Source organism: Hypanus sabinus, chromosome 18, assembly GCF_030144855.1.
Source record: "Hypanus sabinus isolate sHypSab1 chromosome 18, sHypSab1.hap1, whole genome shotgun sequence".
NCBI lineage: Eukaryota > Metazoa > Chordata > Chondrichthyes > Myliobatiformes > Dasyatidae > Hypanus > Hypanus sabinus.
Genome location: NC_082723.1, coordinates 19,130,835 through 19,154,057, shown reverse-complemented (window position 1 = coordinate 19,154,057; position 23,223 = coordinate 19,130,835). Strand labels below are relative to the sequence as shown.

Genomic DNA, 23,223 nt, shown 5'->3' with positions numbered 1-23,223 from the left:
AATGATCAAGGATTGTGCTGAAGGCATCCCGCTAGTATGGCCATTCTTCTGACGCCAACCTATCACGACCATGAGTTACTAACCTTAACTCATTCATCTTTGGAAACAGGAGTACCGTGATCACGGGAGAGCATACAAACTCCTTACAGACAGCAGTGGGAACCGAACCCCAACCAGTGATCGCTGACACTTTTCCTGTGTTGCTCGTTTTGCTGGTCGAAAGCCACTTCAGTGTGTCGATTGTGATGGGTCAGTTTAAAAACTGCAGCTGCTCCTCCCACTGGCTGGCTTGCATGCCACGGCACCTAGTGTCCAGTTTCAAACACCTTGAGGGTGTAAAGAGTGGGAAATGTGAGAGATTCTCTCTCTTTCCCTTTGTCCTGGAACCGTCGAGAAGGTATGCTCCGCGTGCACTTACAACTAACTATCCTGTTTGTTGAATATTTAGTTCTGTAACTTGGGAGAACTTAAATGTTTGGCTGAATTTTTTTTATTTGTAAATAAAATATACTTATTCGCATTCGGTGTTTTCTGTCTCACTCACCAAACCCGTGAGCCTGCTTCAACACCACAGCTATGCTAATGTGCTACCAAAAGGCATTGCTTTGGAAATAGTGTATTGAACTAGATAGTCAATTATAAGCGTTGTAATGTCAAATATAAATGATGACTTGATTGGTTTAAAAAGGAGGCAAGATTGTGCTCAGGTTTAGAGACGAGTTTCAGATGGTTAAGGACAGGAATCCTAACAAAACACAACCTGGAAAAACTCACAAAATTTTCCCTATAGTATAGTAATTATAAATGCATGGAAGAACTCCAATTCAATTAATTAAGGAATATATTACTGAGACAGAACAACTATGGTTTGTAAAACAGCTGTGAGTGAGCTAAGTGTGAGGATTTGTTTCGAGAGTGTGGGTGAATGATGAAAAGCATCTACCAAAGCTTTTTTAAAAATTCTGAGTATATTCAATAGAATATAGTATTTGTCACAAAAAGTAACTGTAAAATAACTTGGAAGACCCAGCAAGGAAACCAATGATCGGAGAGAGGCCTCACTGTAATGGAGGACTGGATTAACTCCCTGGTTAGTACTTGGGGCAATCAAGTGGAGTATTAGAAAACTGGCCAGCTGATTGCCTGATCACTTTAGTAAATATGTACCTGACATGGCCATGCTGAGTGACTGTGACACCTTGCATGTAACAATGACTGTAATTGATTAAGTCATGTCACCTTCATAAATGGACATTGCCTATTCACAAGTTTTTATTTTAAATTTCTTAAAATGAATTCTTCTGACTTATTCTGGGGATATTTACTGTGGAAATAAGGCGGAAAGCAGGGTTGATAGCTGGACTTTAACTTGCCCCGGGTAAGCAGGGAGAAACCGTTTCATCAAGAAATTGGAGAAGATGGTTTTCAGACATAAACCCTGTTCTCTTTTATTTTATAGAGGGATACAGCATGATTACAGGCCCTTCTGGCCCAACGAGCCTGCACTGCCCACTTACACCCACGTGATCAATTAGCCTACTAACTCGTATGACTTTGGAATGTGGGAGGAAGCCAGGTCACTCAGAGGAAACCCACACAGTCACAGGGAGAGTGTACAAACTCCTTACGGACAGCAGAGGAATTGAACCTGGGTCACTAGTGCTGAAAGAGTCTTACACTAACCACTATGCTACTGTGCCACCCTAATATCGTCCTGATATCCACCATTGCTTGTGTATATAATTTCATTATTTAATTCAGAAACAGTATAATTTTAAGATTTGGTTCCAAGTTCTGTGGTATATGGTATTATTGAAGAGTTAAACCTGTTCTGTGAGATTTGATGGTCTGCATGGATTTGTAGATGAGAAAGCCACGTGGAGATTACATTAGCTTTTACAAGGAGAATCAAGTTCATCTTTATCCACCTGGTAGCCTTCACAAAAGCTATTTATCACATGCTAAACTGAAGTTGCTGTACTGTGGAGAGGCAAATTATTCAAACATAATAAGACCATAACACATAGGAGCAGAATTAGGCCATTCGACCCATTGAGCCTGCACCTCTATTCTACCTTGGCTGACTTACTATCCCTCTCAACCCTTTTACCCTGTAACGTTTGATGCCCTTACTAATCACGCACCTATCAAGCACCACCTTAAGTATACCCAATGATTTAGCCTCCAATAAATTCCACCGATTCAAAACTCAGCCTTCTATGTGAAAATACATTTGTTCAGAATTAGTAGCAATACTTCAGTAATCCTATCTCTTGTTTTCCCAGCCTAGGGTATTTTTAATTATGCTCAGTTTAATCTTTATCCCTCCTTTTTCTCTGTTCCTGTTGGATCACACAGTTTTGTGACTGCATGGGGAGATTTAATAAAGTCATGACATATAATTGCTATTCAAACAGAATAAGAAATGGAGTGATTTTGCATCAATGACCTTTCTGCTTTGACTTCCCTGTATCACTTGGACTAGTCATTGTTTGCTTCTCCACTGGATTGGCATTCTCGGTCTCATTTCTTCATACAGTACCTTCCTGTCAGATGGCTGAGCCTATGAGAAAGGCTAAATTAAGAGTGGTTGCCATTGCACCAGTTGCTTACTGTGGCCACCTGATTAGGTTCACCTGTAGACCTTTTTATTGCACATATCTAATCAGCTAGTCACCTAGCAGCAACTCATGACATTGAAGTATTTAAATATGGTCAAGAGTTTCAGTTGTTGTTCAGACTAAACATCAGAATGGGGAAAAAATGTGATATATGTGACATTGATCGTGTTGGTACCAGATGGGGTAGTCTGAGTATCTCAGAAAATGCTTATCTCCTGGAATTGTCACACACAACAGTCTCAAGAGAATGGTGTGAGAAACAAAAAACATCCAGTGAGCAGCAGTTCTGTGGGTGAAAACGCCTTGTTAATGAGAGAGGTCACAGTAGAACGGCCAGACTGGTTCAAGCTAACAGGAAGGTGACAGTAACTCAAATAGCATTACAACAGTGATATGCATACAATACCCAAAATGTTGAGCCTTGTAGTCAATGGGCTGTAGCTGAAGGCCAGAAGCACACACTCATAGGCCACTTTATTAGGTATGGGACATATCAAATAAAGTGGCCAATGAGTGTAATGGTTCATAACAGAATGTTAAAAACTGGTGCTGGCTGTAAGGAGACGTTGTTCTTCTCCATCACACCATCTGGCTCTTGATGGGAGATTTCATCTCTATTAAGCTATCTCCTTATTTGTTGCATTGTTCTTGAATACTGGCTTAAGAAATCCATTCATCATTTTTGATACATCAGTGTTTTCTTGCCCTTTCTTAAGTGCAATTCTTAACATCATCATGTAAAAATGTATACCTCATGTATAATGAGGTTCACACTCTGAGGTAAGTGAAGCTTGGAGAAAGATACAGGGAACTCCAAGTTCCAATGCACTCAGACTGGCAGGTTTTTTGGATTATTGGATTATTTTTTTCAAATTAATGCCTCGAACACTTTTTAATTTGCTTTCTTTATTTGTCACATGGAAGCCAGTAGGTTTGAAGGGAGTGCTGGAATAGTGGCCATCGTCAGTTCAAAGGGAGCTAGGTAAGTGGGGTTCTGGTGAGTTGAAAGGAGTGCAGGGAGCATCGTCTAGAGAGCCAGATGCCAGAGCCATTGGAATCCCGAACAGATGGATAGTGGATTACCAGAGTTTTACTGAAGTTCTTCTTTGAGACCTTTGCATGACCTCCAAACTTTATATCCTTTGCTGTCATTGTCAGTATAGGATTTTGCCACCTTTGATATGGAGGGCTGCCACGAGAAAGCAACATCTATCATCAAAGGCTTCCACCATCCAGGCCATGCTCTCTTCTCACTGCTACCATCATTCAGGAGGCTGAAGTCTAAAGTCCCTCATCACCAGGTTCAGGAACAGTTATTAGCCTACAACCATAAGGCTTCTGAATCAGCATGGATAATGTCATTCAACGCAACTGAACTCTTCGATCAACACAACACGAGTGAATCTGCAGATGCTGGAAATAAATAAAAACACAAAATGCTGGCAGAACTCAGCAGGCCAGACAGCATCTATGGGGGGAAGTAGTGACGATGTTTCGGGCCGAAACCCTTCATCAGGAGTGAAGTAACATGGGATGGTCGGGGGGGGGGGGGATAAGAAGTGAGGGGAGGGATGGGAAGTGATAGGCTGAAGGGAAATGGGGTAGGGGAAGGTGGAGATCACACTCATTTTCAAGGACTCTTTACAACTCATGGTCACTGCATTATTTTTATTTGCACAATTTGCCTTCTTCTGCACATTGGTTGTTTGCCAGTCTTTGTCTATTTATGAATAGTTTCTCAGAAAATTAAATGGTATTTTTTTTCTTCCTCTAAATGCCTGCAAGAAAATAAACCTCAGAGAAGAAAATGGTAACATAAAGGTACTTTGACAGTAAGTTTGCTTTGTACTTTGAACTCTGTTCTGTGCACCTCTATGACAAGTAGCTAATTCGCACTGTGGACATCTCTAAGTTTCAGTGTTTGACCCGCAACTGCAGGTTCCAATTAACCTCTTATAACACTTTGTTTCAGGCACTGTTGCTTACTCTCAACCGCAGTATCAGACCAAGAATAAACCAGAGCTGTGAGCTGCAAGAGTTACTGGACGTGCAATAAATATATTGTTCTCTCTTCTCAATTCTTCGAATGCAAATGGAAGTCAAGAACAAATTACGAGATGAAAGGAGGAGTGATGTGAGTCTAACTGTACCAGAGTCTGTATCTGAAGACAGATGAACGAGTTTGATTCCCAGATTCCCAGGGTGATTGCTAAGTTCGTGGCCTAAGGTAGAAGGAGTCAATTTCAGAAAAAATTTATTTTTCAACATAGTCCCCTCTTACATTTACACACTCAGTCCAGTGGCCGTGGAGCAAATGGGTCTTGGACCTCCAGAAAGTGTCCACAGATGGGTAATTGATAAGTTTGTGGCCCAAGGTAGAAGGAGATGAGTTATTAACTTCAAACTTTCTGCATTTTCACTCAAAGAATTGAACTGCACGTGCGTGTAACAAGAGCATCTTGGACCTCCAGGTGGTTCACAGCAGGGGTGATAAGTTTGTGGCCTAAGATGGAAGGAGATGAGTTATACAGCTCTCGTTACATGAGGTCCAAGGCACCGTCTTCTACAAAGACCACTGGACTAAGTGTAAATGTAGGAAAAAATAAATGTGCTAGGTTTTCTAAAATTGACTCCTTCTACCTTAGGCCACGAACTTATCAATCACCCCTCGTACATTTGTTTACCATCAAGCATTTGAACACCTTGCTGGTAATGGTGGCAAAGACACATGAAATTCAGTGGAAAAGATTCTTCTCTCTTACTCTCCGTAGAAGGAAAGGTATTCACTCACTATTCCGAAGGTGGGATGTCTCTTTGCCTCTGAAGTTTATCAAAGAATTTCTCACTAACACAATACCTTTTCAGTTCTTTCTTTAATGAAAGTTCTGCTACTGCCAGGCAGCTGCTGTCCATACGCCCTCCCATTCCACTAACTTTCACATGTGCAGGTTCCATTCTTACATGTCCATTAGTCAATTCTGTGCAAAAGGCAGAAAATCACTCGATGATAATCACATCCCCATGGTATTGTAATCAACAGCATCAAAGGGCCATAAGAATGACAACTACAAGACATGGGAGGAAGAGGGGGGAGTTCAGCCCTGATGTTCGTAGGAATGAATGTATGTCCATGTATTGGACTTTTGAATATGGGACCTTGTTGGTTTATAGGAGTGTCCATTAGTTAGGCGTCTGTAACACCTTTGACATAGTCACTAGCAAGGTATTCAAATGTCTGATGATCAATGTATGTATTAACACTGGGTACAAATTACTTAAGAGTATTTGCATACACTGGGTAATTATTCAGAATACTTTATCAGCATATAATAATACTAGACCTTAATCATGGAGAGCTAACATATTAATAATGGAAGACTGATATTAAATTGTAAAGTTAAATCAAGTGAACGACAAAGTGAAGGTGGTCTTGCTAATCTTATCGGTCACGGAAGTCTTGTGAAGGTGAAGCCAACATCAGGTACAAGTGATTTTAATCCTTGGGTAGAGGAAGCATCTTTTTTAACTGAAGCACCAGCAGAAGAGACCGATTAAGTCCGACACTTGCCAAGACTTTTATGCAACTGCTAATTGGCAGCATGTATAATGTTCGATATTACCTGTTGTTGTTGGAATTCAGAGCTGTGGCCTCTGCTTTAATACAAAAATATTGTTGTAACAAGACTGGTGTTACATCAAATTCAGTTTCGTTCCTTGAATAGTGTTATAGCTACTTATTGATGAGTCTCTGGTTTTGCCGAAATTTTGGCCACACAAGCATTGCAGCAGAGCAATTATTAAAGAGGTGGCATGTTCAGGTTGTGACATATAGAAAGAATAAACTACAAGAGTCTGACCGGATTTCTAACCTGCAGCGTGTGTGAGAGCATTGACTCATTAGGTCAGTACGTACTGTACAGTCCCTGTTGAGGAATTTGTGCCTCTTCTCTATTTTAAGATGATTAAGAAGGAATGAAGATTTAAAGCAAGGTGTACTTATAGAGCTGGGATTATTTTTATTTAAGCCACCTTCTGAGGTTACCTCGGGATTCATATGGTCTGTGTGATTACGAGGGAATGCTATCAGTGTACGGTTGGGATTTAGAGAACTGCAGAATCAAAGATCAGGAATTTAAACAAAAATCATTTCAGCACACACAAAATGCTGGAGGAACTCAGCAGGTCAGGCAGCATCCATGGAATATCGACATTTCTGGCCCAGACCCTTCTTCAGAACTGAAAAGGAAGGGGGGAAATGCCAGAATAAAAAGGAGGGGAAGGGGAAGGTGGCTAGCAAGAAGTTGACAGGTGAAGCCAGGAGGGTGGGAAAAGTCAAGGACTGGAGAAAAAGGAATCTGATAGGAGAGGAGAGTGGACCATAGGAGAAAAGGGAAGAAGGTTAAAGGTCTGAGTGGGAAATAGAGGAAGGTGGGAGGGGGGCAGGAAATCTGTTAATTGGAAGAAGAAATCAATGTTCATGCCATCAGGTTGGAGGCTACCCAGACGGAATGTAAGGTGTTGCTCCTCCACCCTGAGGATGGCCTCGTCTTGTCACAGAAGGAGACCATGGCACATTGGAACGAGAATGGGAATTGAAGTGTTTGGTCATTGGGAAGCCCCACTTGTGGCAGATGGTGTGGAGGTGGAGTGCTGGCCCAAGGGGATGAAGGTGAGGAGGTGCAGGCAGGGGTATTACTGATTTATTCTGTAAGCAGAGACCATTGTAGCCGTTCTCTACACCAGGGATTCTCCACCTTTTTTAATGCCATGGACCCCACCATTGACCAGGTTGGGAACCCCTGCTCTACAGCTTCTCTTTGAGAAAATGCCATGGGTATGCATATTGGGAACCCACTCCGCATCTCAGTTCTATTGGGATTTGCTATGTAGTGTTCTTCTTAACCAGCTACAGGATGAGTGGTGATATGGGTCCATCTGTTTTTGAACACTATCTAAAGGGAAAGCAGAATCCCATTTTCTTTTAAATTGTTGTCCCCTCTAATGCCAGACGTTGTCTCTGTTCTGATGGGTGTAGCCTTCTCCCGGCTCTCTCGGCTAATATTTACCACTCGCATAACCAGATTACCTGACACTTATCACTTCATTGCCTTTGGGAGCTTGTTGTGTGGTCAATGTAGTAGGTTTCCTCCGTTACAGTAGTAATTAAACTTCAAAAACAAATAAAGCTCTTTAAAATTGCAAAGCACTGAATGGTGATATATAAATACAGACCTTTACTTTTCTTCCTGGTCCTTTCCAAGTTGGTTATTTAGGCACCAAATTCATCGGCATTCATGGTGACTCTGAACAGTAATGAATCAGTCACACTGGCTCTCGCTGAGGTGTCCCCCTTTCTGGTCTGTGTAGGATCACTGGTGAAACTGTGGATAATTCCTGCTTCACATGGAAGTTGCATGCAAACTGGTTGTCAAAGGGTCTTGTCCTGAAAGGTCAACTGCTTATTCCTCTCCACAGAAGCTGCCTGACCTGCTGAGTTCTTCCAGTGTTTTGTGTGTGTCACTCGTTGAACAGATCTGTGATTCTGTGCATAAAGGGTTGCTCAGGCAGAAAAATGATACTGGACTCAGGGTGACCATGGTGCACAGCACAGTGAGCTTGGCCAGTGCCTGTTTACACAGCTGGACAGCGTAGTGGAAAAGATGGAAGTATAATCTTAACGGGTAAAGTTATTTGGTGGCTGGACAGGATGGTGGTGTAGGAAGGAAAACCAGTTCCACCAGGGAGTCTTTCTTGTTGGGTCACTGGTCTCAGCTGGTGAGCAAGTCAACTTTTGTTTGGTAAATATGCTGGAATTCTCCTGAGGCTCTTACAAACGGGACAGATAAAGATATATCAGGAGGTGGAGTGCATTTGTATTTCCAGAAGACCTTCCAGAAGAGGACAGTTGCTGCACAAGATAAGTGTGTAGAGATTTTGGGCATTGTATTAGCATAATGGTAGTAGGCCTCCATTAGTCTCGATAGACCATGGATTTGTGCCTTGGAAAGTTTCCAGGGCGCAAGCCTGGGCAAGGTTTCTTTTATGGAAGACCAACAGTTGCTCAAGCTTGCAAGTCTCCCCTTTCCACGCAACCAATGTTGTCCAAGGGAAGGGCATTAGGATCCATACAGCTTGGCACCGGTGTCGTCGCAGAGCAATGTGTGGTTAAGTGCCTTACTCAAAGACACTCACACACAAGCTTCAGCCAAGGCTCGAACTAGCGACCTTCAAATAACTAGACGAAAGCCTTAACCACTTGACCATGCGCCAACACAGCATAATGATAATAGCTAACTAACAGAAGTGTCAGGATAAGGGGATCGTCTTTAGACTGACAGCCAGCCATAATGCTTCAGGCGTCAGTCCTGAAGTCTCAACTATTTAGCCAAATTTGCTGATGATACATAGATAATTGAGTTACCAATTTGTGAGGAGAATATAAGTTGTTAACGACGCAATATACGTAAATAAATGAGTGGGCAGGATGTTGGCGAGTATAGTATGGTAACGTGTAATGTAATAAGCCAAAGTCATCTACTTTGGAATGAAGTGTGAAAATGCAATTCATTTTATGAACAGTGAGACTAAAATACGTGTAACAAATGAATCTGTGGTTCCTAATACACAAAGCACAAAAGGTTACTGTGCTGCTCCGGCAAATACTTCAGAGCGTGGATGGGATGTTGGTCTGTATTGCAAGAAACATGGAGAGAGGGTATGAGTCAGTTTTACAGGGTGTAGGTGAGACCACAGCTGGAAGATTGCAACTCTATTGATGGTATACTTCTACTGGGGGGAGGTGACGCCGAGAAAGTTCACTAGGTTGATACCTAGCCTGGAACGTTCAGAATCAGGTTTAATATCACCGGCATGCATTGTGAAATTTGCAGTACAGTGCAATACATGATAATACAGAAAAAAAACTGAATTACAGTGGGTATATCAAATAGGTAAATTAAATTAGTAGTTCAAAAGCAAACGAATAAAAGAGTAGTGAGGTAGTGTTCAATGTCCATTTAGGAATCAGATGGCAGAGGAGAAGGAGCTGTTCCTGAACTGCTGAGTGTGTGCCTTCAGGCTCCTGATGGTTACAATGGGAAGCTGACATATGTAGAGAGGCTGAGCAGTTTGTCTTTGGTCAGTGGAGAATGAGAGGTAAGCATTAACATCTGATTTCACAGGGAATGACAGGGTAGAGACTGAGAGGATAGAAACATAGAAAACAGATGCAGGAGTAGGCCATTCGGCCCTTCGAGCCTGCACCGCCATTCAGTATGATCATGGCTGATCATCCAACTCAGAACCCTGTACCTGCTTACTCTCCATACCACCTGATCCCTTTAGCCACAAGGGCCATATCTAACTTGCTCTTAAATATAGCCAATGAACCGGCCTCAACTGTTTCCTGTGGCAAAGAATTCCACAGATTCACCACTCTCTGTGTGAAGAAGTTTTTCCTCATCTCGGTCCTAAAAGGCTTCCCCTTTATCCTTAAACTGTGACCCCTCATTCTGGACTTCCCCAACATCGTAAACAATCTTCCTGCATCTAGCCTGTCCAATCCCTTTAGAATTTTATACGTTTCAATAAGATCCCCCCTCAATCTTCTAAATACCAGTGAGTATAAGCCTAGTTGATCCAGTCTTTCTTCATATGAAAGTCCTGCCATCCCAGGAATCAATCTGGTGAACCTTCTCTGTACTCCCTCTATGGCAAGAATGTCTTTCCTCAGATTAGGGGACCAAAACTGCACACAATACTCTAGGTGCGGTCTCACCAAGGCCTTGTACAACTGCAGTAGAACCTCCCTGCTCCTGTACTCAAATCCTTTTGCTATGAATGCCGACATTCCATTTGCCTTTTTCACCGCCTGCTGTACCTGCATGCCCACCTTCAATGACTGGTGTACAATGACACCCAGGTCTCGTTGCATCTCCCCTTTTCCTAATTGGCCACTGTTCAGATAATAATCTGTTTTCCTGTTCTTGCAACCAAAGTGGATAACCTCACATTTATCCATATTAAATTGCATCTGCCATGAATTTGCCCACTCACCTAACCTATCCAAGTCACCCTGCATCCTTTTAGCATCCTCCTCACAGCTAACACCGCCGCCCAGCTTCGTGTCATCCGCAAATTTGAAGATGCTGCATTTAATTCCCTCATCTAAATCATTAATATATATGGTAAACAACTGGGGTCCCAGCACTGAGCCTTGCGGTACCCCACTAGTCACTGCCTGTCATTCCGAAAAGGTCCCGTTTACTCCCACTCTTTGCTTCCTGTCTGCCAACCAATTCTCTATCCACCTCAATACCATACCCCCAATACTGTGTGCTTTAAGATTGCACACTAATCTCCTGTGTGGGACCTTGTCAAAAGCCTTTTGAAAATCTAAATATACCACATCTACTGGCTCTCCCCTATCCACTCTACTAGTTACATCTTCAAAAAATTCTATAAGATTCGTCAGACATGATTTTCCTTTCACAAATCCATGCTGACTTTGTCCGATGACTTCACCTCTTTCCAAATGTGCTGTTATCACATCTTTGATAACCGACTCCAGCATTTCCCCCACCACCGATGTCAGACTAACCAGTCTATAATTCCCCAGTTTCTCTCTCCCTCCTTTTTTAAAAAGTGGGGTTACATTAGCCACCCTCCAATCCTCAGGAACTAATCCAGAATCTAAGGAGTTTTGAAAAATTATCACTAATGCATCTACTATTTCTTGGGCTACTTCCTGGCCCTGGGGATTTATCTGCCTTTAATCCCTTCAATTTACCGAACACCACTTCCCTACTAACATGTATTTCCCTCAGTTCCTCCATCTCACTAGACCCTCGGTCCCTTTCTTTTTCCTGAAGATTATTTATGTCCTTCTTAGTGAAGACAGAACCAAAGTAGTTATTCAATTGGTCTGCCATGTCTTTGTTCCCTATGATCAATTCACCTGTTTCTGACTGTAAAGGACCTACATTTGTCCTAACCAATCTTTTTCTTTTCACGTATTTATAAAAGCTTTTACAGTCAGATTTTATGTTTCCTGCCAGCTTTCTCTCATAATCTTTTTTCCCTTTCCTAACTAAGCCCTTTGTCCTCCTCTGCTGGTCTCTGAATTTCTCCCAGTCCTCAGGTGTGCCGCTTTTTTTTTGCTAATTTATATGTTTCTTCTTTGGACTTGATACTGTCCATAATTTCCCTTGTCAACCACGGGTGCACTACCTTCCCTGGTTTATTCTTCTGCCAAACTGGGATGGACAATCGTTGTAGTTCATCTATGCAATCTTTAAATGCTTGCCATTGCATATCCACCGTCAACCCTTTAAGTATCATTTGCCAGTCTATCTTAGCTAATTCACATCTCATACCTTCAAAGTTACCCTTCTTTAAGTTCAGAACCTTTGTTTCTGGATTAACTATGTCACTCTCCATCTTAATGAAGAATTCCATATTATAGTCACTCTTACCCAAGGGGCCTCACACGACAAGATTGCTAACTAACCCTTCCTCATTGCTCAATACCCAATCTAGAATGGCCTGCTGTCTAGTTGGTTCCTCGACATGTTGGTTCAGAAAACCATCCTGTATACATTCCAAGAAATCCTCTTCCTCAGCAGCCTTACCAATTTGGTTCACCCAATCTATATGTAGATTGAAGTCACCCCATTATAACTACTGTTCCTTTATTGCACGCATTTCTAATTTCCTGTTTAATGCCATCCCCAACCTCACTACTACTGTTAAGTGGCCTGTACACAACTCCCACCAGCGTTTTCTGCCCCTTAGTGTTATGCAGCTCTACCCATATCGATTCCACATTCTCCAGGCTAATGTCCTTCCTTTCTATTGCGTTAATTTCCTCTCTAACCAGCAATGCTATCCCACCTCTTTTTCTTTTCTGTCTATCCCTCCTGAATATTGAATATCCCTGGATGCTGAGCTCCCATCCTTGGTCACCCTGGAGCCATGTCTCTGTGATCCCAACTATATCATATTCATTAATAACTATCTGCACATTCAATTCATCCACCTTGTTACGAATGCTCCTCATATGGACACACAAAGCCTTCAGGCTTGTTTTTACAACACTCATAGCCCTTATACAATTATGTTGAGAAGTGACTCTTTTTGCTTTTTGCCCTGGATTTGCCTGCCTGCCACTTTTACTTTTCACCTTACTACTTTTTGCTTCTACCCACATTTTACACCCCTCTGTCTCTCTGCACTTGTTCCCATCCCCCTGCCACATTAGTTTAAATCCTCCTGAACAGCTCCCCCAGGACGTTGGTTCCAGTCCAGCCCAGGTGCAGACTGTCCTGTTTATACCAGTCCCACCTCCCCCAGAACTGGTTCCAATGCCCCAGAAATTTGAATCTCTCCCCCTTGCACCATTTTTCAAGCCACATATTCATCTGAAATATCCTTCATATTTCAAGCCACGTATTCATCTGAAATATCTACTCTGACTAGCATGTGCCACTGGTAGTAATCCAGAGATTATTACCTTTGTGGTCCTACTTTTTAGTTTATCTCCTAACTCCCTAAATTCCCCTTGTAGGACCTCATCCCGTTTTTTACCTATATCGTTGGTACCTATGTGCACCACGACTACTGGCTGTTCACCCTCCCATTCCATGTCCTGCAGCTGCTCAGAGACATCCTTGACCCTTGCACCAGGGAGGCAACATACCATCCTGGAGTCTCGTTTGCGGCCACAGGAACGTCTATCTATTCCCCTTACAATCGAATCCCCTATCACTATAGCTCTCCCACTCCTTTTCCTTCTCTCCTGTGCCACAGAGCCACCCATGGTGCAATGAACTCGGCTACTGCTGCCTTCCCCTGATGAGACATCTCCCCCAACAGTATCCAAAACAGTATATCTGTTTAGGAGGGAGATGACCTCAGGGGACTCCTGCACTACCTGCCTACTGCTACGCTGTCTCATGGCCACCCCCATGGGGGGGAGGGGAATTCTGGAACTGGGGTGCAGAGTTTCTGAATCATACAAAGTTTCAGGAAGTATTTATTTGACGAAGTCGAATCTGTGGATTGGCGGGGTGGAGTTACGTTTCTACCAAAGGAGGTGTAAGGTGCTCCTTCCCTCCGTTAGCCTGCAAGTCACCCTTAGGCGAGGTGTAACTCCTGCTTAGCTCCCTGATCAGGGTCACACGAAGCCATGGGAGCAGGTGGTGGATGGCCAAATGAGAAGATGGAGCATATCGCAAGTCCTGGTTATGCGACCACTGACGCCAGCCAGTCTCTGAAGATAATGGCTGGGATCTCCCATCCTGTAAAGACACTGCCCAGAAGAAGGCAATGGAAAACCACTTCTGTAGAATTTGCCAAGAGCACTCATGGTCATAGACCATGATTGTCTACTTCATATGACATGCCACATGATGAAGATAATGGTGAATCTGTGGAATTCTCTACCCCAGTGAGCTGTAGAGCTGAAGTCACTGAATATATTCATGGTGGACATTCAAGGAAGGACAGGGAGGCGGAGAGTGCTATTAGGGCCAAGTTTGAATAGTAGAGCGGGGTTGAGGGGCCATCTTGGTTTATGCCCCTTTTCCTTGTGTTCTCCTGTTTATAATTGCCAGTCAGAGCCATGAGCTAAAAATTGTGAATTCCAAGGCTAGTACTGCTTATCCCATTGACACGAGAAGTAACCCTCCCATTACAAAGTCACTGTACCAGCAAAAAAGTCTCAGATCCTGATGGGCTTGGGTAGGCCAGATGTCCTGGAGCTGGATTTTCCCCACTAGCAGCGTCAGTACAGAGGCTGGGATTCTCTGAGGACCAGGGATGAATTGGAAGCGACAATGCAGACAACGAATTCTGGATCACCTTCACAAAAGACAGTGGTGATACATTAAGTTTTTAAAGTAAGAATATTTCTTTTGATGAGTCAGGAACTGACCGAAGTAGCCAGCTTTAACTTTTCCCAGTCCCAATCACTGAACTGAAACATTAAACTTGCTTATTGCTCCCCAGCCGCTGCCCAACCTCCTGAATATTTCCTGCATTTCCTATTTTATTTTGGATGTGGGAAAATTGCGCTTCCACTTTGCAAATGGACTTGCCGATGCAATGGGCTTCTCTTTCCTCTCTCCTTCTGTTTCAAACCTCTACCTCACCCTAACTTCTTCCTGGTTATGTGTTCTTGATCATGAGTTAGTCTTGTCTTAAAACTTCAGGGCAAAAAATAGAATGTGGATCAATGATGTAACAAGTCAATAGAATGCGGATCAATGATGTAACAAGTCACTTTACTCTGTTGTCACTGTATAATAAAATGCCATAATATGTTAACATAGAGCAAAAATAACCATTTCTACAAAAGAAGTGTTGAACCTGTATAATAATACTGCGCGGCACGTTATATCACCAGCCGTTCACACCCTCTAAACCATGCTTGTTGCAAATTCAGCCAATTCCTCCCATCCAACTGGTATTTTGCAAAAAAATGCAGCCACTAGTGTTTTAGGCATTGGTACATCTAGACAGTAGATGAAATTGGATTATGCAGCAAATTTTTGAAGAGTCCATTCTGCAGTTACTCGCCATAATAGTGGGTTTTAGTTCAATCCCCCCCTCCCCATACGGATTATGAGCAATGTTCACTGTGGGATACGGTACAGACGTGTCAACTTGTACAGTCTCATCATCATCGTCACCAATAGAAACATGGAGCTTTGAAAGTGGCCCGTTCATTGGCGTGGCGCGGAGTCATCGCAGGAGCCTTCCTGCTCTGGAAGCACCTCGGCAGACTGGACACCCTGGGCCTAATGTTTACCCACAGACGCCCGTTGACTAGGAGAACGCAGCTGCCAGCAGCAGTGTGAGTGCGTAGAGCAGGGCAGTGCCCGGGCTGAGGGATGAGATGGGTGCCACGTTGCAATCATCATCCTGCGGCTCGCATCTGCGGCTCTCGCACAGGATACCGGTGTAACCCTTGGGGCAGACACAACGCTGGTTCTGATGGCAGGTCCCGCCGTTCTGGCAGAGCAGGAGTTCATTGTCGCAGATATTTGCTGAGGGAGACAAAACGGCAGCTTTAAAGATCGGGGGGAGAAAAATAGCCCTGGGAGGGGTTGAGGGGAAGTGAGGTTGAAACATAAACTTTTAAAACTGTTATTTCAGGAAACAGGAGCCGCGCACAAAAGAAGGTGACACACACGATACTGTAGCGGTCAGCGCTTTGCTTTACAGTGCCAGCAATCTAGGTTCAATTCCTACTGCTGTCTGTGAGGAGTTTGCACGTTCTCACTCTGACTGCATGGGCATCCTCCGGGTGCTCCGGGTTTCCTCCCACATTCCAAAGTTGTGTGGTTAATGGTTAATTGGTCATATGGGTACAATTGAGCGGCGTGAGGTCATTGGCCATGCTGTACATTAAATTAAATTAAATTTAAAAATAAAGAAAAGGTGGACAATAGACAATAGGTGCAGAAGTAGACCATTCGGCCCTTCGAGTCTGCACCGCCATTTTGAGATCATGGCTGATCAACTACTATCAATACCCTGTTCCTGCCTTGTCCCCATATCCCTTGATTCCCCTATCCATAAGATACCTATCTAGCTCCTTCTTGAAAGCATCCAGAGAATTGGCCTCCACTACCTTCCGAGGCAGTGCATTCCAGACCCCCACAACTCTCTGGGAGAAGTTTTTCCTTAACTCTGTCCTAAATGACCTACCCTTTATTCTCAAACCATGCCCTCTGGTACTGGTCTCTCCCAGCATCTGGAACATACTTCCTGTCCCTATCTTGTCCAATCCCTTAATAATCTTATATGTTTCAATCAGATCCCCTCTCAATCTCCTTAATTCCAGCGCGTACAAGCCCAGTCTCTCTAACCTCTCTGCGTAAGACAGTCCAGACATCCCAGGAATTAACCTCATGAATCTACGCTGTGCTTCCTCTACAGCCAGGATGTCCTTCCTTAACCCTGGAGACCAAAACTGTACACAATACTCCAGGTGTGGTCTCACCAGGGCTCTGTACAAATGCAAGAGGATTTCCTTGCTCTTGTATTCAAATCCCTTTGTAATAAAGGCCAACATTCCATTAGCCTTCTTCACTGCCTGCTGTGACTGATGAACAAGGACTCTGAGATCTCCTTGTATTTCTCCCTTACCCAACTCTAGACCGTTCAGATAATAATCTGCCTTCCTGTTCTTACTCCCAAAGTGGATAACCTCACACTTATTCACATTAAACGTCATCTGCCAAGTATCTGCCCACTCACCCAGCCTATCCAAGTCACCCTGAATTCTCCTAACATCCTCATCACATGTCACACTGCCACCCAGCTTAGTATCATCAGCAAATTTGGTGATGTTATTTTCTATGCCTTCATCCAAATTGTTAAACTAAATGGTAAACAGCTGTGGTCCCAATACCGAGCCCCACTAGTCACCACCTGTCATTCCGAGAAACACCTGTTCACCGCTACCCTTTGCTTCCTATCTGCCAAAGTTTTCTATCCATGTCAATGTCTTCCCCCCAATGCCATGAGCTTTGATTTTACCCAGCAATCTCCTATGTGGGACCTTATCAAATGCCTCCTGAAAATCGAGGTACACTACATCCACTGGATCTCCCTTGTCTAACTTCCTGGTTACATCCTCAAAAAACCCCAATAGATTAGTCAAGCATGATTTACCCTTGGTAAATCCATGCTGGCTCGGCCCAATCCTATCACTGCTATCTAGATATGCCACTATTTCATCTTTAATAATGGACTCTAGCATCCCACCACCGATGTCAGGCTGACAGGTCGATAGTTCTCTGTTTTCTCCCTCCCTCCTTTCTTAAAAAGTGGGATAACATTAGCCATTCTCCAATCCTCAGGAACTGATCCTGAATCTAAGGAACATTGGAAAATGATTACCAATGCATCTGCAATTTCCAGGGCCACCTTCTTTAGTACCCTAGGATGCAGACCATCTGGACCTGAGGATTTGTCAGCCTTCAGTCCCATCAGTCTACTCATCACCGTTTCCTTCCGAATGTCAATCCGTTTCATTTCCTCTGTTACCCTATGTCCTTGGCCCATCCATACATCTGGGAGATTGCTTGTGTCTTCCTTAGTGAAAACAGATCTAAAGTACTCATTAAATTCTTCTGCCATTTCTCTGTTTCCCATAACAATTTCACCCAATTCATTCTTCAAGGTCCCAACATCATTCTTAACTATCTTCTTTCTCTTCACATACGTAAAAAAGCTTTTGCTATCTTCCTTTATATTCCTGGCTAGCTTGTGTTCATACCTCATTTTTTCTCCCTGTATTGTCTTTTTAGTTAAGTTCTGTTGTTTCTTAAAAACTTCCCAATCATCTGTCCTCCCACTCACCTTAGCTCTGTCATATTTCCTTTTTTTTTTAAATGCTATGCAATCTCTGACTTCCTTTGTCAACCACTGTGGCCCCTTTCCCCCCTTTGAATCCTTCCTTCTCTGGGGATGAACTGATTTTGCACCTTGTGCATTATTCCCAAGAATACCTGCCATTGCTGTTCTACCGTCTTTTCTGCTAGGCTATCCATCCAGCCAACTTTGGCCAGCTCCTCCCTCATGGATCCATAGTTTCCCCTGTTCATCTGCAACACTGACACCTCCGATCTGCCCTTATCCTTCTCAAATTGCAGATAAAAGCTTATCATATTGTGATCACTACCTCCTAATGGCTCCTTTACTGCGAGATCGCTTATCAAATCCTGTTCATTACTTAACACTAGATCCAGAATAGTCTTGTCCCTGGTCGGCTCTCGTACAAGCTGTTCCAAGAATGCATCCCGAAGGCACTCTACAAACTCCCTATCCTGTGGTCCAGCACCAACCTGATTCTCCCAGTTCACCTGCATGTTGAAATCCCCCATAACTATTGCGACATTACCTTTGCCACATGCCAATGTTAACTCCCTATTCAACTTGCACCCAATATCCATGCCGCTGTTTGGTGGCCTGTAGACAACACCCATTTGGGACCTTTTGCCCTTACTGTTCCTCAGTTCTATCCACACAGACTCTACTTCTCCTGACCCTATGTCCCCCCTTACAAAGGACTGAATCTCATTCCTCACCAACAGGGCCACCCCACCCCCTCTGCCCACATTTCTGTCCCTACGATAGTATGTATACCCTTGTACATTCATTTCCCAGGTCTGATCTCCCTGCAGCCATGTCTCCGTTATCCCAACAACATCATTGTTACCCATTCGCACCTCAAGAAACTGAGTGAGTCGAACATTTATGGAGGGAGATGCCAGAGACTCCAGGTACTAGAATCCACAGCAACACCCTAAACGCTGGAGGAGATGGATATTCCAGGTGAAGGGTCTCGACCTGAAAAGTCAACTGTCCATTTCCCCCTACAGTTGCTGCCTGACCCGCTGAGTTTCACCAGCTTTTGCTTTGTGTATCCCTCCAGATTCCAACATCTCGGGTTTCTTGTGTCTCCAGTTCTGGTAAGTGATTTCAACCCCTCTGACCTCCCCCCCTCCAAATATAATACTGGGCTAGTCAAGTGCATCTTCCCAAGACATTTCAACTTGGCTGCTGCTGCTGTGACATGAGTTAGGAGAGACCTGCATGAAACTGATACTGCCACCTGCTGGTGAGTCTGGAGTATTGGTTTAATCTGGCACTTTATTTTCTTATAAATTTTGGGCTGTTTTGGTGGAAGTACTTTTTTTAAAAAAATCAAAGTAATAGTAAATCACAACAAAAATTTATTTACAAGAATAAACCATGCAATGCAGTTTCTTTCTTTCATAGTCAGTACTCTCAGTACTGTTTTATTACATTCCTACCCATCAGTCGCACTGCTGCTACTCGTGGTCCTCCCAGGTGGTATATTATTACAATAGTTAATTCAGTGAGGTTACAAGTGGCTCCTATCACAGCCCCTCTTTCCTTCCTGCCTCATCCCATGACATATTGGCATTGTGAGGGGCAGGACATGCCTCACGAGCCTGATTGAATTCTTCGAGGGCATGACAAAACATGTTGATGAAGGTAGAGTAATGGATGTGGGGTATATGGATTTTATTGAGGTGGTTACCAAGGTTCTCCATGACAGGCTCCTTCAGAAAATCAGGAGGAATGGTTGTGTGAATTCAGAAGAATTCAAAATTCAGAAAAATTCAGGATTGGCTTGCCCGTAGAAGGCAGAGAGTGGTAATAGATGGAGCGTATTCTGCCTGGAGATCCAGGACCAGCGGTATTCCTCAGGGACCCCTGCTCTTTGTGATTTCTATAAACATCCTGGATGAAGAGGTAGAAGGGTGGGTTAGTAAGTTTGCAGATGCAGTAGGTTTGGTAGTGTTGTGGATCATGTAGAAGGTTGTCATAGATTACAGTGGGACATTGATGGGATGCAGAGCTGGGCTGGGAAGTGGCAGATGCAGTTCAATCTGGAAAAGTGTGAAGTGATACACTTTGGAAGGTCGAACTTGAAGGCAAGATACAGGGTTAATGGTAAGATCCTTAGCAGTGTGGAGGTACAAGAGGGATCTCAGGGTCCACATCCATAGCTCCATCAAAGTTGCCGCACAACTTGATAGGGTGGTTAAGAAGGTGTTGGTCAAGGAATTGATTTCAAGAGCCACAAGTTAATGTTGCAGTTCCATAAAACTCTAGTTAGACCACACTTGGAGTATTGTGTTGAGTTCTGGTCCCCTCATTATTGGGAGCATGTGGAAGCTTCAGAGAGGGTGCAGAAGAGATTTCCCAGGTCACTGCAAAGATTAGAGAGCATGTCTTATGAGGACAGGTTGAGAGAGCTGTGGTTTTTCTCTCTGGGGCCAAGTAGGATGAGAGGTGATTGACAGAGCTGGTCAAGATGATACGAGGCACAGATCAAGTGGACAGCCTGACATTTTCTTCCCCAGGACAGAAATTGCTAATACAAGAAGGCATACTTTTAAGGTGATTAGGGCAAAGTATAGGGGAAAGGTCAGCGGTAGATTTTAAACACAGAGAAAGGTGGGTGCATGGAACGTGCTCCCAGAGCTGGTGGTAGATGCAGAAATGTTAGGGACATTTAAGCAATTCTTAGCTAGGCACATGGATGATAGAAAAGGGGAGGGCCATATGGGAGGGAAGAGTTAAATTGATCTTGAAGAAAGTTAAAAGGTCGGCACTACGTTGTGGGCTGAAGGGCATGTACTGAATTGTACTGTTCAATATTCTGTGACAATATCTCTAACTTCTCCCAGTTCTGATGGAAGATTATTGAGCTGAAATGTGGAGTGATCTTCTCTCTGCTAATGCTGCCTGACCTTTTGATCATTTCCAGCATTTTCTAACTTTGTCTGAGATTTCCGACATCTGCCCTGTTGCTTTCCCTTAAGGGTAACTTTGGGTAGCACCTGTTCCTTTTGCCCTCATTCGGTTCACACTGTGTCTCGACCTGCTTGGGTCTAGCCGTGGGAACACTTGGTGATCTTCAGCAGCTTGTCTCAGATGCGTCCGGGTTGAGGTTATTGCTAATGGCCCACCACAATGCTTCCCGCTCTGCAGCCACGTTTACTCACGGAAGCAGCCCTGTCTCCAGTGGAATCCCGGCTTACAATCATCACACTTCACGCCCGTCGCTCCTTCTCTACATTCACAGTGTCCAGTCTCATTGCAGCGATCGTGTCTCGATCCGTGTTGATTGCAGTTGCATACTGTTTTTTTTAAAAAAAATACATTTTAGTTCTTCAGGGAATATTCGAGACACACCTTCCTCACACTTGTCCCAGTACAGCACAGTTTCAGGCATAAAAAGAAAAAGGGAGCAAAATCTCATATCTCCTGGGTACCCTCCAACCTGATAGCATGAACATTTATTTCTCCTTCCAGTAATTGTTTTCCCATTCCCCTTCCCACTTTGTCTGTTTCTCACTCTGGCCTCTTCTCCTCACCTGCCTATCCCCTCCTCCGGCTGCCCCTCCTCCTTCCCTTTCTTCCAAGCTCCTCTCTCCCTTGCAAGCAACACGCACACAATGCTGGAGGAACCCAGCAGGCCAGGTAGCGTCTATGGATAAAAGAACAGTTTACATTTCGGGCCGCGACTCTCAGGCAGGACTGGAGAAAAACAGCTGAGTAGATTTAAATGGTGTGTGTGGGGGGGGGGGAGGAGGATGATGAGGGAAGGAGGGGGGAGGAGGAGGGGAGGGGGACGGGGAGAAAAAAGAAAGAAAGAAACACAAGGTGATATTTGAAACCGGGATGGAGAGGAATGAAATGAGGAGCTGGGAAGTTGATTGGTAAAAGAGATAAAGTGCTGGAGAAGGGGGGGGGGGGGGGAGTCTGATAGGAAAGGACAGAAGGCCATGGATGAAAGGGGAAGGAGCACCAGAGGGAGGTGATGGGCGGGCAAGGAGATAAGGTGAGAGAGGGGAAAGGTGAAGGATAGGGGCATTACTGGAAGTTCGAGAAATCGATATTCATGCCATCAGGTTGGAGGCGATCCAGACGGAAAATAAGGTGTTGTTCCTCCATCCAAAGTGTGGCTTCATCACAGCAGTGGAGGAGGCCATGGATAGACATATCAGAATGGGAATGGGAAGTGGAATTAAAATGGGTGGCCACTGGGAGATCTCGCTGGTTTCGGTAGGTGCTAGGTGAAGCGGTCTCCCAATCAGCATGCCAGGCAGCATCTACGGAGAAAGCCGACGTTTTGGGCCGAGACCTTTCATCAGGGCCGGACCTTTCTTTTACAAATATATATTAGTATTTCTACGTATTGCACTGTACATATGCTGCAAATTTCACGACATTAAGTCAGCGATAGTAAACCCGATTCGCCAGCGCTGTTTTCAATGTCTTGGTGGTTCGGTGATATTACCTATTCCAGGTAAATCCTTTGAGAGACTCAGCTTCCCCTCAAGCGGTGCGTTACAGGTTCCAAACGCTCTCCGGGAGAAACTGCTGTCCGTCAGAGAAACTTTTTACGCGTTACTCTGCTCTCTGGTGCCGGGCCTCTCCCGTGAGTTTTGCAGCCGCCCGTTCTGTTGCCTCCTGGCGACAACGGAAGAAAGGCCAGAACCGGTCGCTCTCCATCAGACCAACAGAAACAGCCAAGTTCCCGCGAACTGGCGCCGAACTCTGGGATTAACATTGGTTTACGTGGGGTGGGGGCACCGTCCCCATGTTTACGAGAGGCGGGCGGTTCACTCCTGACAACGAAATAGGTTACACACACAAAATGCTGGAGGAACTCAGCAGGTCAGGCAGCATCTACAGAGAGGAATAAATGGCGACTAATCATTCCTGTTCATAGATGCTGCCAGACCTGTTGAATTCCTCCAGGATTTTGTGGATTTCCAGCATCTGCAGAACTTATTTTGTTGGAGATATCGATCGCCAACGTTGTATGAAAAATGGTTCATTGGGGTAGTCAATTTTTCACTGAGAAATATAATTCACCATCTAAAATGCATGAATAGTGAATTGTCCACCCGTGCCTCACCTGTTCTTTATTCTCTCCTTCAGATCAGCCCAGATCGCTCGACATGCATCCAACTATCTCCTTCTTCCACCTCTCCGCCCGCTTGATCTTCACCCACCCACGGGGGACCCTCCGCCAGTGTCCCCACAC

The 23,223-nt window shown here is 44.2% G+C and overlaps 1 protein-coding gene across 2 annotated transcripts in view; it reads right to left on the bottom strand.

Annotated features, from left to right (window-relative positions):
* Window positions 1–14,883: 14,883 nt before the first annotated feature.
* Window positions 14,884–23,223, bottom strand: part of ntng2a (netrin g2a) — a 136,037-nt gene continuing 127,697 nt past the window's right edge. For both annotated transcript variants that reach the window (XM_059943766.1, XM_059943767.1), the window contains exons 7-8: window positions 21,173–21,307; window positions 14,884–15,667 (exon numbers count right to left, since the gene is read on the bottom strand). In XM_059943766.1, coding sequence (XP_059799749.1) covers window positions 15,447–15,667; window positions 21,173–21,307 — 356 coding nt within the window. In that variant the 3' untranslated portion in view covers window positions 14,884–15,446. The remainder of the gene's footprint in view (window positions 15,668–21,172; window positions 21,308–23,223) is intronic.